This window comes from Lygodium microphyllum, chromosome 17 (genome assembly GCF_053477565.2).
Source record: "Lygodium microphyllum isolate KBCC chromosome 17, Lygodium_microphyllum_v1.1.10, whole genome shotgun sequence".
Taxonomy (NCBI): domain Eukaryota; kingdom Viridiplantae; phylum Streptophyta; class Polypodiopsida; order Schizaeales; family Lygodiaceae; genus Lygodium; species Lygodium microphyllum.
In genome coordinates this window covers 134751735-134765090 of record NC_141151.1, presented here as the reverse complement: position 1 = coordinate 134765090, position 13356 = coordinate 134751735, and the positions used below count along the sequence as shown (strand labels likewise).

At 39.3% G+C, this 13356-nt stretch overlaps 1 protein-coding gene across 1 annotated transcript in view; it reads left to right on the top strand.

The window, feature by feature from the left end:
• Window positions 1-5703: 5703 nt before the first annotated feature.
• Window positions 5704-13356, top strand: part of LOC148022387 (zinc-finger homeodomain protein 2-like) — a 60238-nt gene continuing 52585 nt past the window's right edge. Inside the window, exons 1-2 of the mRNA XM_087698019.1 lie at window positions 5704-5856; window positions 5973-6421. Of these exons, the coding sequence (XP_087554145.1) occupies window positions 6052-6421 (370 nt within the window). The 5' untranslated portion in view covers window positions 5704-5856; window positions 5973-6051. The remainder of the gene's footprint in view (window positions 5857-5972; window positions 6422-13356) is intronic.

The window sequence follows — 13356 nt, the reverse complement described above, 5'->3', positions numbered from 1 at the left end:
TTCTACTCCTACATTTGATGTATTGTATGATTGTGGTGTGGATATGTTAAACATGTTACTATTCAAGATCATGAATGATCTTTTTTACAAATATTGTTTATGCCTTCCAACAAAGTTAGCCATATCTAAGTTAGGATAGACATATTTTCTTTGGTACATACCTTTGTAGGAATTCAAAGGCCACAAACTAGGAACTAGAATTATTCACAAGTCATGTATAGGTGCCAGCAAGAGTGAGTGCTTCAAAATTGATGGGGATTCCCTCAAGAAAACTTGAGGAAAGGTTAACTACTACTCTAAATATGTTGTCTTTCTACCACAAAATGTGTGTCTAAGTTATGAAGACCATTGAAGGTATGTGCATTATCTTTGGTTTATTGTCCTATTCTAACATTACATGCATGTACTTTAAGTATCTTACTATTATATTATTTTTGTTGTAGATTCAGAAAGCCTCAAACCTCTAGAGGCTTCCCAAACCTCACCTCTTTAATTTGAACTCCCTTTCTCTCATACTTAATCACTCCCTCTCTCTTCCCCCTTCCCTTTTCAATTAAACTCTCTCTCTCTCTCTCTCTCTCTCTCTCTCTCTCTCTCTCTCTCTCTCTCTCTCTCTCTCTCTCTCTCTCTCTCTCTCTCTCTCTCTCTCTCTCTCTCTCAATTTAATCAAAATTTTTGTGAGCGTCTCTTTCTCACCTTTTAAATCAAAAGTTTCTCGCTCTCTTCTCCCCCTCTTTTAATTAGATTAAAATTTTTAATTTAAATCTCCCTCACTTTTTTCTCTATTAATTAACTATTAAAAAAACTTTTTTACTTGTATTTATCTTTTACTTATATATTTTTAAAAGTAAAATTTTAATTTAAAATACTTTTGATATAGTTTTTCACATACTTTGAGAGAGAGAGAGAGAGAGAGAGAGAGAGAGAGAATTAAAAAAAAAGAGAGGAGAGAAAGAGAGAAGGAAAAGAGAGGAGAGAGGAGGGAGAAGAAGAGAGAGAATTATAGAGGAAAGATAAAAGTTAGAGAAAGAGAGAAAATAAAAAATTAAAAGAGAGAATGTAGAGGGAGAGAGAAGAAGAAGAAAAGAGAGAGAAAGAGAGAGAGGGGGAACAAAGAGAGAATTATAGAGAGAGGAAATATAAAATTTAAAAGAGAGAGAGAATAAAAAAGGAAAAAGATAGAGAGAGAGAGAAGGAAAATAGCAAGGGGAGAAGAAAAGGAGAGAGAGAAGAAGAGAGAAAAAAGATAAAATTTAAAGAAAGAGAGAGAGAAAATAAGAAATTCAAAGAGAATGAAGAGAGAGAGAGAGATATATATATAACTAAGAGATGGGAGAAAATAAACTAAAATAAAAGGCGAAGAGAGAAGGGAAAAGGGGGAGAGAGAGAGAAGAAGAGGAGGAGAAAGAGAAAGGACATCAAATTTAAGAGAGACAATAAACAATGAAAAAAGAGGAGAGAGAGGGAAGAAGAAAAATAAGAGAGAAAATTATAGAGAGATAAAATATGAAATTTAAAAGAAAGAAAAATTTTAAAAAGAGGAGAGAAGAGAGGGGGAGAAGAAAAGGGAAGAGAGAGAAAAAGAAAATCGAGGAAAGAAGAAAAGGGGAGAGAGAGAGAAGAGGAAGAAGAAGAAGAAGAAGAAGAGAGAGAATTATAGAGAGAGGAATTTAAAAGAGAGAGAGAGAGAGAGAGAAAAAAATAAAGAGAATGAAGTGAGAGAGAGAAAATAAAGAAAAAAGGAAAAAATGGGAGGGAGAGAGAAGAAAAAGAGAGGAGAGAGAGGGGAGAAGAAAAGGAGAGAGAGAGAGAGGGGGGAGAGAGAGGTCTCTTTCTTCTCCTTTTCAAATCAAAAGTTTCTCTCTCTCTCTTTTAGTTAGATTAATCTTTTTAATTTAAACTTCCCTCCTCTTTTCATTAAATATCTTTAAAAACTTTTTAGTATTTTTAAAATTTAAATATTTTTAAAAAAAGTTAATTTGACTTTTTTGACAGTTTTTCACATGCTTTGAGAGAGAGAGAGAGAGAGAGAATAACAAAGAGAGAATTATAATTATAGAGAGAAGAAAGATACAATTTAAGAGAGAGAATAAAAAAGGAAAAAGAAGAGATAGAGAAAAGAACATGAAGAAGCGAGAGAATTATATAGAGAGAATATAAAAATTAAGAGAGAAAAATAAAAATAATTTAAAGAGAAAACAAAGAGAGAGAGAGAGAAGAAAAAAAGGAAAAAGAGGAGAGAGAGAGAGAGAGAGGAGAAAAGTGGGAAGAGAAGAAAAGGAGAGAGAGAGAGAGAACAAAAAGATGAGAGAAATTTAACTAAAATAAAAAGAAGAGAGAGAAATATAGAGAGAGGAAATATAAAATTTAAAAGAGAGAATAAAAAATAAAAAAGGAGGAGAGAGAAAGAGAAAGAGAGGAAAAGTGGGGAGAGAAGAAAAGGAGAGAGAAAGAGAAGAATAAAAAGAAGAGAGAGAATATGAGCACAAAGAGAGCATTATAGAGAGAGAATATATCAAATTTAAAAGAGGGAATGAGAGAGAAAACAAAAAAATTTAAAGAGAGAATGGAGAGAGAGAAGAAGAAGAAAAGGAAAAAAGAGGAGAGGGAGAGAGAAGGAAAAGAGAGGAGAGAGGGGGAAGAAGAGAAAGGCAGAGAGAGAGAGAGAGAGAGAGAGAGAGAGAGAGAGAGAGAGAGAGAGAGAATTTTAGACATAGAAAATTAGGGGGGAGAGAGGGAGAGAAAATGAGAGAGAGAGAGAGAGAGAATTTTAGACAGAAAATTAGGGGGGAGAGAGGGAGAGAAAATGAGAGAGAGAGAGAGAGAGAAGAAAAATTAGAAATAGAGGGGGAAAAGAGGAGAGATAAAGAGGAGAAATGGATTGTTGAGTGAAGTTGGCAACTTCTCTTGCCGCTTTGTGATAGCAAAACTGCAGTGAAGTGGCAAAGCGCGCATGGAACGCTAGTTGCATTTAGGTATGTTGTTCTCTCTTCCCCTCAAGCATGCAAATTGTTAGATGATATGTTGTATCAACAATAGAACCATTTGTGCATTTGTAGTACATAGCTAAAGCCTCTCAAGATGTGCAGTCAAGGCCTTTACAAACGTTAAACTTTAATGATCTCTCATAACAAATCATTCAATGGTGAAGTTTAGCTTTGAAATTTGATTGTTAAAGCTTTCTTATTCCATTTCTCCATGCTAGCAAAGGACCATTTGAGCAAAATATTGAAAGCACTTTTGCTACTTGGAAGCTACCTTATTACACTTCTTTAGGCTAGTGGTGAAGTGCATCTGGTAGAATTACCAACTTAAACCCTATTTGAATTCCCATTCTATCAATTTGCAAAATATCAACACATAGTTGTATAGTCTTGTGAGTTGTACATAATGGACTAGAAGTTGTATAGTCAAACAACCACATTCAACGAAAGAAGGCATGATGCATTTACTGCTATGGATACATGTAATACAAGTCTCTTATATGCTTGCTTGTGCATTTTTTGCTCTTGATAAGGTACAAAGGTAATAGAGCCATGAACATGTTAGAATATGAAGATGTAATTTTAGATCACTAAATATGTGGCATGATATGTGTAATGTTTTGAAAATCTAGAAGAACAATCATTGATACACCACCTTAGCTTGGAAAAAGCATAAAAGCATTTGCATATAGATATGTTCTTAGCAAAGTAATTCCATGTGCACGATGGGAGGTTGACTCTTATAGAAAATGCAAGATTCTTCTTTGCTTCTAGAGTGGTTTAAATAATGGGCAGTGGCCATCTAGTCTTTATGGTTCTTTTGTTTCACATAATAGATTTGCATCCTTTTTTTGTTGTTTTACATAATTGTGTTGCATCCTTTTCATTTTTATGTAAGTGGTCCAAGAGATTTCCAAGCTTTAAAAAGATTTCTACTCCAAACAATAAGCAAGGAGATAAATTGCAATGCATATATGGCAAGCAAATGAATTTAATACAAATGTTTACAATCATACTCGTGCATATAATAACTTTGGAGTGAGTGAAGGGTCAAAGGACAAAGTACAAAATTTGCCAAATTACAATGATCAACCTCCCCCCCTCTTTCTCCTTCCCCCAAAGACCAATTCAAAAGGGAGGGTAGACTCCAACAAAAGTAACAATAAGAGTATACATATCTTGTATATTCCTCCCTCATACAGCTAATGCTATACATTTCTTGTGAATTATGCATTTCCCTCCCTCAAACCTTTAATGCATTGTTTGCTTTAGGAGGGCCCTTTGACCTTCCAGCCATAAAGGACATTTCTTGAGAGAATGGAACAAATCATGTACTAGCTTCACTAGAGGGTTTAATATACAAGGTTATTGTGAATGTAGGTTGACTTGTACAATGACTTTCCAAGATTTATTGGGCCTTTAGAGTGAGAATTAAACTTTCAATAAGGGGATAAAATATGTCTTGCTAGACCCAAATTTGAAGAATCTAGTATCCTCCGAGTATCATAATACTTGGCATACTTAGAAAGCTAAAGAAAGCTTATAAAAAAAAATTTACAACATGAATTACTCAATGATCTGTCTCAATTATTCTACAATAAAGGAAAAACAACCAAGTATATATTTAGCTCTTTTGGGTACGGACACCATTCCTTTGATTGCACTCTTTAACATTGGTGATTAAATATGGGTGGATCCAATATTTGTAGAAAGGCCTAAGGTTTTTTTTTTGGGCTAATGTTGGTCAAAGGTAGAAGATGAACAACATGCAAGTTTGAAACCAAAATGGCATGGAATCTAAGTATATACTTTTTTGGAGCTTCTACAAATGGAAACATCAAAGCTAAAGAGCTATTATGAAGCTTGGTGGGAAAACCAATAGGAGAAATGATGCTACAATGCATATCAAAGACATGGAGGTGAATGTTAGAGAAGAGCTGATGCATATAAAAGGAAAACAAGCCATATACTCTAACCAAGCTTTGGAAAATTATGGGGTTGTGCTTTATCTTAGATGAGGCTCCAAAATTTTGCAAATGTTTTTGCAAAGTATTTTGGTGCCAGAAAATGTATGATAGAGACATGCTTCTAGTCAATATCTCTGTAGAAATATGACAAGAAAACTTCTCCAAGATGTCCACTTTCCTCTTCAATGTAGGATGAGAAGCATTCATTCATACATGATTCAAAGAAGAATATTTCCCAAAGTTGCATTACTACAATATAGTCTTTGAAACAAATAATTGATGCAAAGGCGAATCGAGCTACCAAATGTAGGGCCTAGGAAGTTACAATTTGGGTACCTCAGCTGGCATGGCCCACATAAAATGACGCCTTGGAATTGGCTAACTAACTACTTGGATTGTGCCTTTACAAAAGGAAACAACATCCCTCGAAAGGAGCCAACTTTCAATGACAAACCATATTGGGATCAATAAAGAGCGATGACCTTTTGGATATTAAAACAACACCAACAATGTATTGTAGAATCTTAGGTAAAACGATATGTGACCTTAGTGTATAATCTTTGTACATAACACCAACAACCATATATAACCTTAGTTACTGTGGGTGTATAATCTTTGTATAAAACAACTATCAACAACAACAACATGCAACCGTAGTTAGCCTTAGTGAAATATATGCACTTTATGTATGAAGCTATCTATCTAATATATAAAGCTTTTGTAGCAAACCATGACAATAGGATACATCGAGACTATTATTCTATAATTACATGTGAGCACAAACGAGAGCAACTGAACAAGGCCCATTGGCATTGGCAACGAAGCGAGCGAGAGAGAGAGAGAGAGCGAGAGAGACAGAGCGAGAGGGAGCCTGGTTCGATTTTATTCAAACCAGATGATAACTTGTGAGCTCCCTCTTCCCAGTCTCTTCTGCTGCTACTGCGTCTCCTTCTTCCTTTCCTTATTAATACCATCATCGTCAGCATCAGCTTCATTATTGGCGTTGTTGTCACACTGCCAGGGTGGTTGCATGCCCAGCTCCCCCCCTTGCCACCACCTGCATCATCACCCCAGCTCCATCAACCCGGTGTTTATATGAGATGGATGCCCCGGCTGCTGTCTCACCCCCAGAGTCACCATCCAGCCCCCCCAAACCCATTAGCGCACTAGTACATGATGATTCTTGTGATGATGATCATGAGGCCTCTTCCAAGCTGGGAGCAGCAGCCCACAAGGCCACCCATGAGCCCAAGGTGAGATACAGAGAATGTCGACGCAACTTCGCTGCCAGCACCGGTGGGTATGCCCTTGACGGCTGTGGCGAATACGTCCCCATCGGTGAGGAGCACGTGTACACTTGCGCGGCCTGTCAATGCCACAGGAATTTCCACAGGAAAGAGGTTGAAGGGGAGTGTGCTTATGCTGCTATGGGGCAGCAGCATCCCCCCCCTTATTGGGTAAACACTGCAGGTATGTTTCAATGCGAGCCCCTTGTAATGGTGGTTGCTGAAACCTGACAATCTTGAATCTACTAATGAGACTGCCGCCTTTGAGCACATCCACATTTTGCTTTATATGTACCCTTTTGGAGCATGTGCCCATGTCTTTGATTATTCAGCGAGCTCCTTGTTGAAAGAAAAACACATCCATGCTTAAAAGTTAGTTAGGATCCTCCCACAGGAAACCATCAAGACGACAGCGGCTTCTGTCTCAGGATTGGGTTGTACTTAACCTCAAACATGCTGAATCGGTCAACCAGGCACGTAATATAGACATCATTTTGGATATGACAATCCTTAAATTTACATACACAGACTTGAACAAGGGTTTTGGTGGCTCTTTTTGTAGAGTGAATAGCATTAGAAATCATGTTACCTAGTCATATGGGTGTAGGTAACTTATACGCTCAAACACAATATTCACACAATACTGGAAACAAGATGTGCTCAAACACATCACTGAAAATAAATTATCAAGCTATGCACTATACATTAGCTCTATGATGTGCTGAAGCTGTCTCTCAATCTGAATACTGCTGTAACGTCTCACAGATTAGTACCATGTGTCTTATGAAGTATTTTCTTCCTTAGTTTGTCAAAGTTTCAACAATACCTAACCAAGGGTAGCTTTCCACCATGATTTTGAGGGGTTATCACTATCAGCGTTGCACGGTGAAGTATTGAACTCTTCTTGAAGGATTGGCCCACCTTAACTTAGAAACAGAGGCCACTTCCCTAATTTACAGCATTAAGTCTAAGTGAGAGGCATCTCAGATATTGCTGTCTAACTAAGTTTCTTGTAATTCCCCTGAAAAGCATCTGATTTGCCCTCCATAAAGCACCGAAAAATCATTACCCATAAGCTGTATTTTTCTAGGTGCTGCTTGCTCAGCACGGCTATAACTTTCATGGGATTGAACTGGTCATTCTCACTGGGTTTTCTTATTATCAATGCATGGATGGTCTTTGTATATAATATGAGAATGCGCTTTCCATGCAGGCAGTGGGAAGTTTGTCATGCAGACACTGGGTTTGCCATAAGTTTTGGCAAAATGAGTAGTTCATCTTGCAGCAAGGTTCTCTCCATAATGCCAGACGTTAAATCCAATGTTTGTGTCGGCAGTGGGGCATTTTAATGGGTGTGTAAAATGGCTCATGTGCAGGTTCTTGCATTAAGTTTTTCCTATATGGTAAAACGTGAAGATAGCAGGCCTACATTACACGAAACAATTGTGTCAGCTGTACTTTGTGAGGCTTAACAGTTCCCAAATTCAATTGTCATGTGGTATTTGGACTGCAATCTGGAAGTGTAAAATGCCATCTGTTTGTGTGACCTCCTTTTGGCCGTACATACTAGCTCCACATGCACAATCAGCCGTAGGCAGGTATACATATTTAAATTTACAGGGTTCAAAAATGGCTGCAACAACTAAGTCTTGTGTTTGTCCAATTTTACGGTTTGAGAGGCAATGCATTCTTGAACACAAGCCTCAGTATCCTTCCAAAGCGGAGGCCAAGAGGAGTGTCTCTCTGGAACCCATGAAAATTTCTCAAAGTTTAGCACAAGGAACACGTTTTGTTTCTGCTTAATGTTTTTTTGAAGGTCTTCGTTAACACATAATTGTACTTGCTTCATTAAATGTCCTTGAATGAAACAAAAAAGCATAAAGATTTCTTGCTGTAAGTATGAACCTCCATACATGAGTATTTGTTTGGCAAGAGGAAGAACTCACTAAACCGACCATGGTTGTATGCCCCCATGTCTATTTATCTTGCTAGTAGTAGCCATTGAGAGGATCCATTAGGCTGGATCTTCATGGTCCCATGTTCAGTGCTGTTTTGATATCGTCATGGCACGTTGTAGAAAGTATATTGTTGCTTTGAAACCAAAGAAATTGTGAGAGTGCATAGTAGATAGGAAAAGGAAGATGAAGTGAATAGAGAAGAAGGAGATTAAAAGAAACGTAGGAGAGAGGAGGAACAAATTGACAAGAAGATTGAATGATACAAGGCTGCAACGTTCAGCCCCAACATTGAGCTTGAAGTGTCAATATGGGTGCCGGACGGAGCTAGGGGGTGAGATAGAATAAGGAGGGTTGGCTGAATGAACAATATATGATGGATGAGTGGAATGAGGGGGCAAGCTACTTATAAATAGGCAAACTGAAGCCACAATCTGTATACTAGTTGGCTAGGCCCAAAATATGGGTGTCTAGATCAGCTTGTTCACTGCGACAATGTCCATTGTGCTAGAAATGAAATGCACTTGTGTCATCTCCACCTAAAGTTTCTAGGATTAATAAAATGACAAATGAACCCTATGTCAAAGCTCCAAATGCCCGTGTTTTATTTAGATTGAGGCTCACAGGTAGGAGATGACCATGCATTACACACGACTACTTACACCCCCCTACGATCTTGGATTTGGTGGAAGGCCAAATAAGATGAAAGGGATCCGAGGGTGGTAGGAGGAGTACCAATATTGATGAAGTCTATAGATGATGCATGCCAACGAAGGAGGAGATGCCCTCTCCAAATAAAAGCCCAATCCAAGGGGAGGTTACCATAGGCCAATGGGAGTGAAGAGGCCTCGCACAGATCACTCTAGTGATGTCTAGTTGGAAATGGATGAGCCAAGACTTTGATCTAACTAAGAGACGATAAAAAGGAGCTATCGAAAGTGCTATAAACCTGCCAAAGAAAAACAATCAAGACCAAGGGCCATGGGATGGGCATGTTGTTAGTAGATACGTCAGCTCATGTGTGAGTTTGTGCATGATTTAGGGCTGGGCATTATTTAGGTTATTTTAGGCATTTTTAATGGTCTCTATTTTGGTCATATTTAGCATTTATTGCTGGCCGACCGTATCATATTGAGGACATATTTTTGTCCTATTTATTCAGGCTCTTTCTCAGTTAGTCAATCACTCACCATCACACTTGTGGATCTTCTGCTCATTAGAGTTCTCATTTGTATTGTGTTCCTTCTTTCCTTTCTCTTTTGTCTTGTGTTTAGTAGTTTATTACAGCACATGTTTATGCTTCCATTGCTGCTTCCACTTTTGACATGGTATCAGATTTCAAGTTCTGTGCTGCTACTGTGTTTTCTTTTCTGATTTCAAGACTGTTTTATCAGGCGACTACTATTCCAACTAGGTGACCTGTTTTATGTTTTTGTTGATGTCAATCTTCGTACAGCCTACGTTAGCACCTCTATTGCCTGCATGTCAGTTCCAGCTTGCATTTTGGTGCCTTTGCTTCTTCTCCTAGCTGGGCAAAAGCATCATCAGGCCGTTTTTGCTGTTTTAGGCAGTTTTTGGTTGATTTTTTGACTTTTCGCAGCAGATTTCTTCTTGTTTTGGTCAGATTTGGTGAATACTACATGTGAACTTTCATTTTCTGCAGTATGTGCTTGTTTTTTGGCTGTGTTCCCTCTCTAAATACCTTCTTTTCGCTATTTCTCTTCTAAATCCTCTATAGATGGCTCCTCGGGCACATCCATTGATGATAAGTTACATGGACTTGACTATCTCACATGGAGTATCGTGATAAAAGCTTGTTTTACGCAAAAGCGTGTTAGCAGATATGCCAACTCATGTGTGAGTCTGTGCATGTAGAGGTTGGGCACATTATTTAGGATATTTTAGGCATTTTTTATGGTCTTTATTTTGGTCATATTTAGCATTGGCTGCGTGATCATATTGAGGACATATTTTTGTCCTGTATGTTCAAGCTCCTCCTTCTCACTTAGTTACTCATCTGCCATCACATGTGTGGAGACTCCGTGGAGAGAGGAGCCAATGCCAGTGCCTATGCGGCCAGTGACTTACTGTTGTATGCGATTGTTGTGTTGAATATATGGATTCCATTTCTCGAGCATACATCTGAGTTATCATCTATATTGTGTTCTTCACTGTTCTTTCTTTCCCTTTCTCTTTTTTCTTGTGTTTCAGCAGTTTATTATAGCATATGTTCACGCTTCCATCGCTGCATCACTTCTGACATGGTGTTAGAGCTGAGGTTCTATGCTTCTGTTGTGTTTTCTTTGCTGATTTTAGGACTATTTTAACCATTGTTGATTTAGGCGAGTGCTGCTCCAACCAGGCGTCCTGTTTTTCTTATGTTATGTTGATGTTAGCATCTGTACTGTTTGCGTCAATCCCTCTACTGCTTGCGTGTTAGTTTCAACCTGCATTTTGGTGTCTCTACATCTCCTCCTAGCTGGGTGACTGCATTCTCAGGCCGTTTTTGCTGTTTCATGCAGTTTTTGGCTAATTTTTTGACTTTTTGCAGTAGATTTTTTCTTGTTTTGGTCAGATTTTGGTGAATATTGCATGTGAACTCTCATTTTTTGCAGTCTGTGCTTGTGGTTTGGCTGTGTTCCCTCTCCAAATACCTTCTTTTCTCTATTTCTCTTCTAAATCCTCTATAGATGGCTCCTCCATGCACATCCATTGATGATAAGTTACATGGACCTGATTATCTTACATGGAGTGTTGTGATGAAGGCTTGGTTTATATAGAAGCAGTTATGGTATGTGGTTTGCAAAGCTATTGAATGCCCTTTGCGGCGTTCTCCTGTTCCAGCCGATTTTGATGGAAGACAACCATGAGGAAGCGATGCTTACATGGGATTCGGACAATGCACGTGCTTACTCGGCCTTGCTTTAGTGTAATTTCAAAGAAGTCCTACCTGCAGTTACCTCCTACAGGATATCTTCTGAAGAATAGACGAAGTTGCAGTTGATGTACGCGGCTCCTTTCACCATGAGGGCAGTTACTCTTTATGGACAACTCCAACAAATTCCGTGTGAGGCCAAAGATACTATCGAGTTTTTTCTACTTTGTGTGACCCAAATCCAAGACCAGCTTCGGCAAATGTAGTCTGTTCTTCTAGAGGCTCATCTTATTGGACTCCTCTCCAAACTCCCTTCGTGTTCAATGGAGTGGCGAATGCTTTGAGGATACATACATCATTGACTCTTGTCAGTTTTACACATATGACCTTGATGTTGCTTGAGCACGAGGCATCATTGTGGTTACAGAGGACGCTTTCGTTAGGTTCTAGTGAGGCTCTTGCAGCTTCAAAGAGGGGTTTGAAGAAGAAGCAGTCGAAGACCTAGTGTTACCACTATGGGAAGAAATGTAATTTACGGAAGGACTCTGTTAACACTCAAACGAACAAGGTGGAAAAGTTGGAAAATCTAAAGCAGAAGATAAGGCCAAGGCAAAAGTGAAACAGAAGATGAAGGCACACCAATAAGAATTTGGAAACACAAGAAGTGCAGAAAAGCCCTAAATCAAGGAAAAAGGCGCACAAGAAAAAGTGCGAGTCTATACTTTTGTAAAAAAGCGCAAGGAAGATAGGAGGACAATGGGAAAAAGGGCATAGGCTACAGTTAGCCATGCAAAAAAGGGGATAAGGGGATGACCGCTCAAAAAGGGATTTAGGGTTTTGTATATAAAGTTGAAAAGTGAATGAGAAGCTCATTCTTGTGTGTGGCCAAAAGTCGCTCTCCTCTTCTTCTTCCTCTTCTTGTTCTTGCTTGCTTGAGCTTGTGCTTGAAAGAGGGAGTGTGAGTGTGTGAGGGAGTGAGTATGTGAGGGTGAGGGACCGGGGTGGAGAAGCTCTCCGTCTTCTCCTCTCTTCTTCTCTTCTATTCTCTTCTCTTCTCTTGCTTGCGGCAATGGAGCTTGGAGCGTGGAGCTCGAGGATGGAGCTCGCTTGAAGCTTGAACTTGGATCGTGGAGCTATCGGAGTGCTCGGGAGAAAAGGTAACTCAATCGGGCATGGAGGTAAGCTCACTACACTCGTAGAGATGAATGGCGCGTCGGCTATGTGAGAGGTAGCCATTAGTGCTCGGCTTGGAATGCTTGAAGCAATAAGTGGTCCGTGGGTCTTGGCGGTTGATAGCCTCTACAAACTCCAAAGAGTTAGTGGCTTCCAAGAAGAAGGAGGAGAAGAAGACAAAGCGAGATGTGGACTCCTCTGATAAGTCATCATTTGCCTTAGACTTAGACTTCGATTCTCCTGCAAAGCGAGGGCCAAGGCACATAAAGGATTAGCTTCTTTGGATTGCGAGAAGGGATTGATGGCCCCTTCCCCAGTTGCTTTCTAGTGGTGGTGACGACCATATCTCTTAGGACTCTCTAGTGCCAGAGAGGGAGTGTGAGAGGGTGGTGAGATGGGGCAGCCGCGACTCATCTATACATCTTTACAGATGCACATGATCTAGAGGGTGTGAGAGGGTGGTGAGATGGGGCAGCCGCGCCTCATCTATACATCTTTACAGATGCACATGATCTAGAGAGGGACTTCCCCGACACATCGATTGAAGTCTGGCAAGTTCAAATCTTGGAGCTAGGATTGACATCCAAGTTCATGATGGGTTGTTTATTAGACAGAGAATGGGATTGGTTTCTAGTCATAAGCTCACATGAGGGGACTCTTTGGCGGTTTGGCCAAAGGTGGGAACAACATGGTCACATATATTCTAGAGCTATTTTTGACATGATGGTCCTGTATGCTATTGAGAGACGTTGGGACAAACATCGAGATATGCTATGATCTTCTTTATTTTTAGGAGTTGGTACGCTTGACATCAACATTAGGTTCTCTTTGAAGCACCTTGGTGGTGGCTTGATCACCTACTGCTTGGGTATCCATGGTTCTACTTGGTGGTTCTGTGTTGTATGGTTCATGATTTCTTTTCATTGTACCATTGTATTGTATCAAATATGTGTGAGTCTATGCATGTAGAGGCTGGGCACATTATTTTGGATATTTTAGGCATTTTTTATGGTCTCTATTTTGGTCATATTTAGCATTTATTGTTGGTCGACCAGTATCAAAAGCTGGCCGACTTGATCATATTGAGGACATATTTTTGTCCTATATATTCAGGTT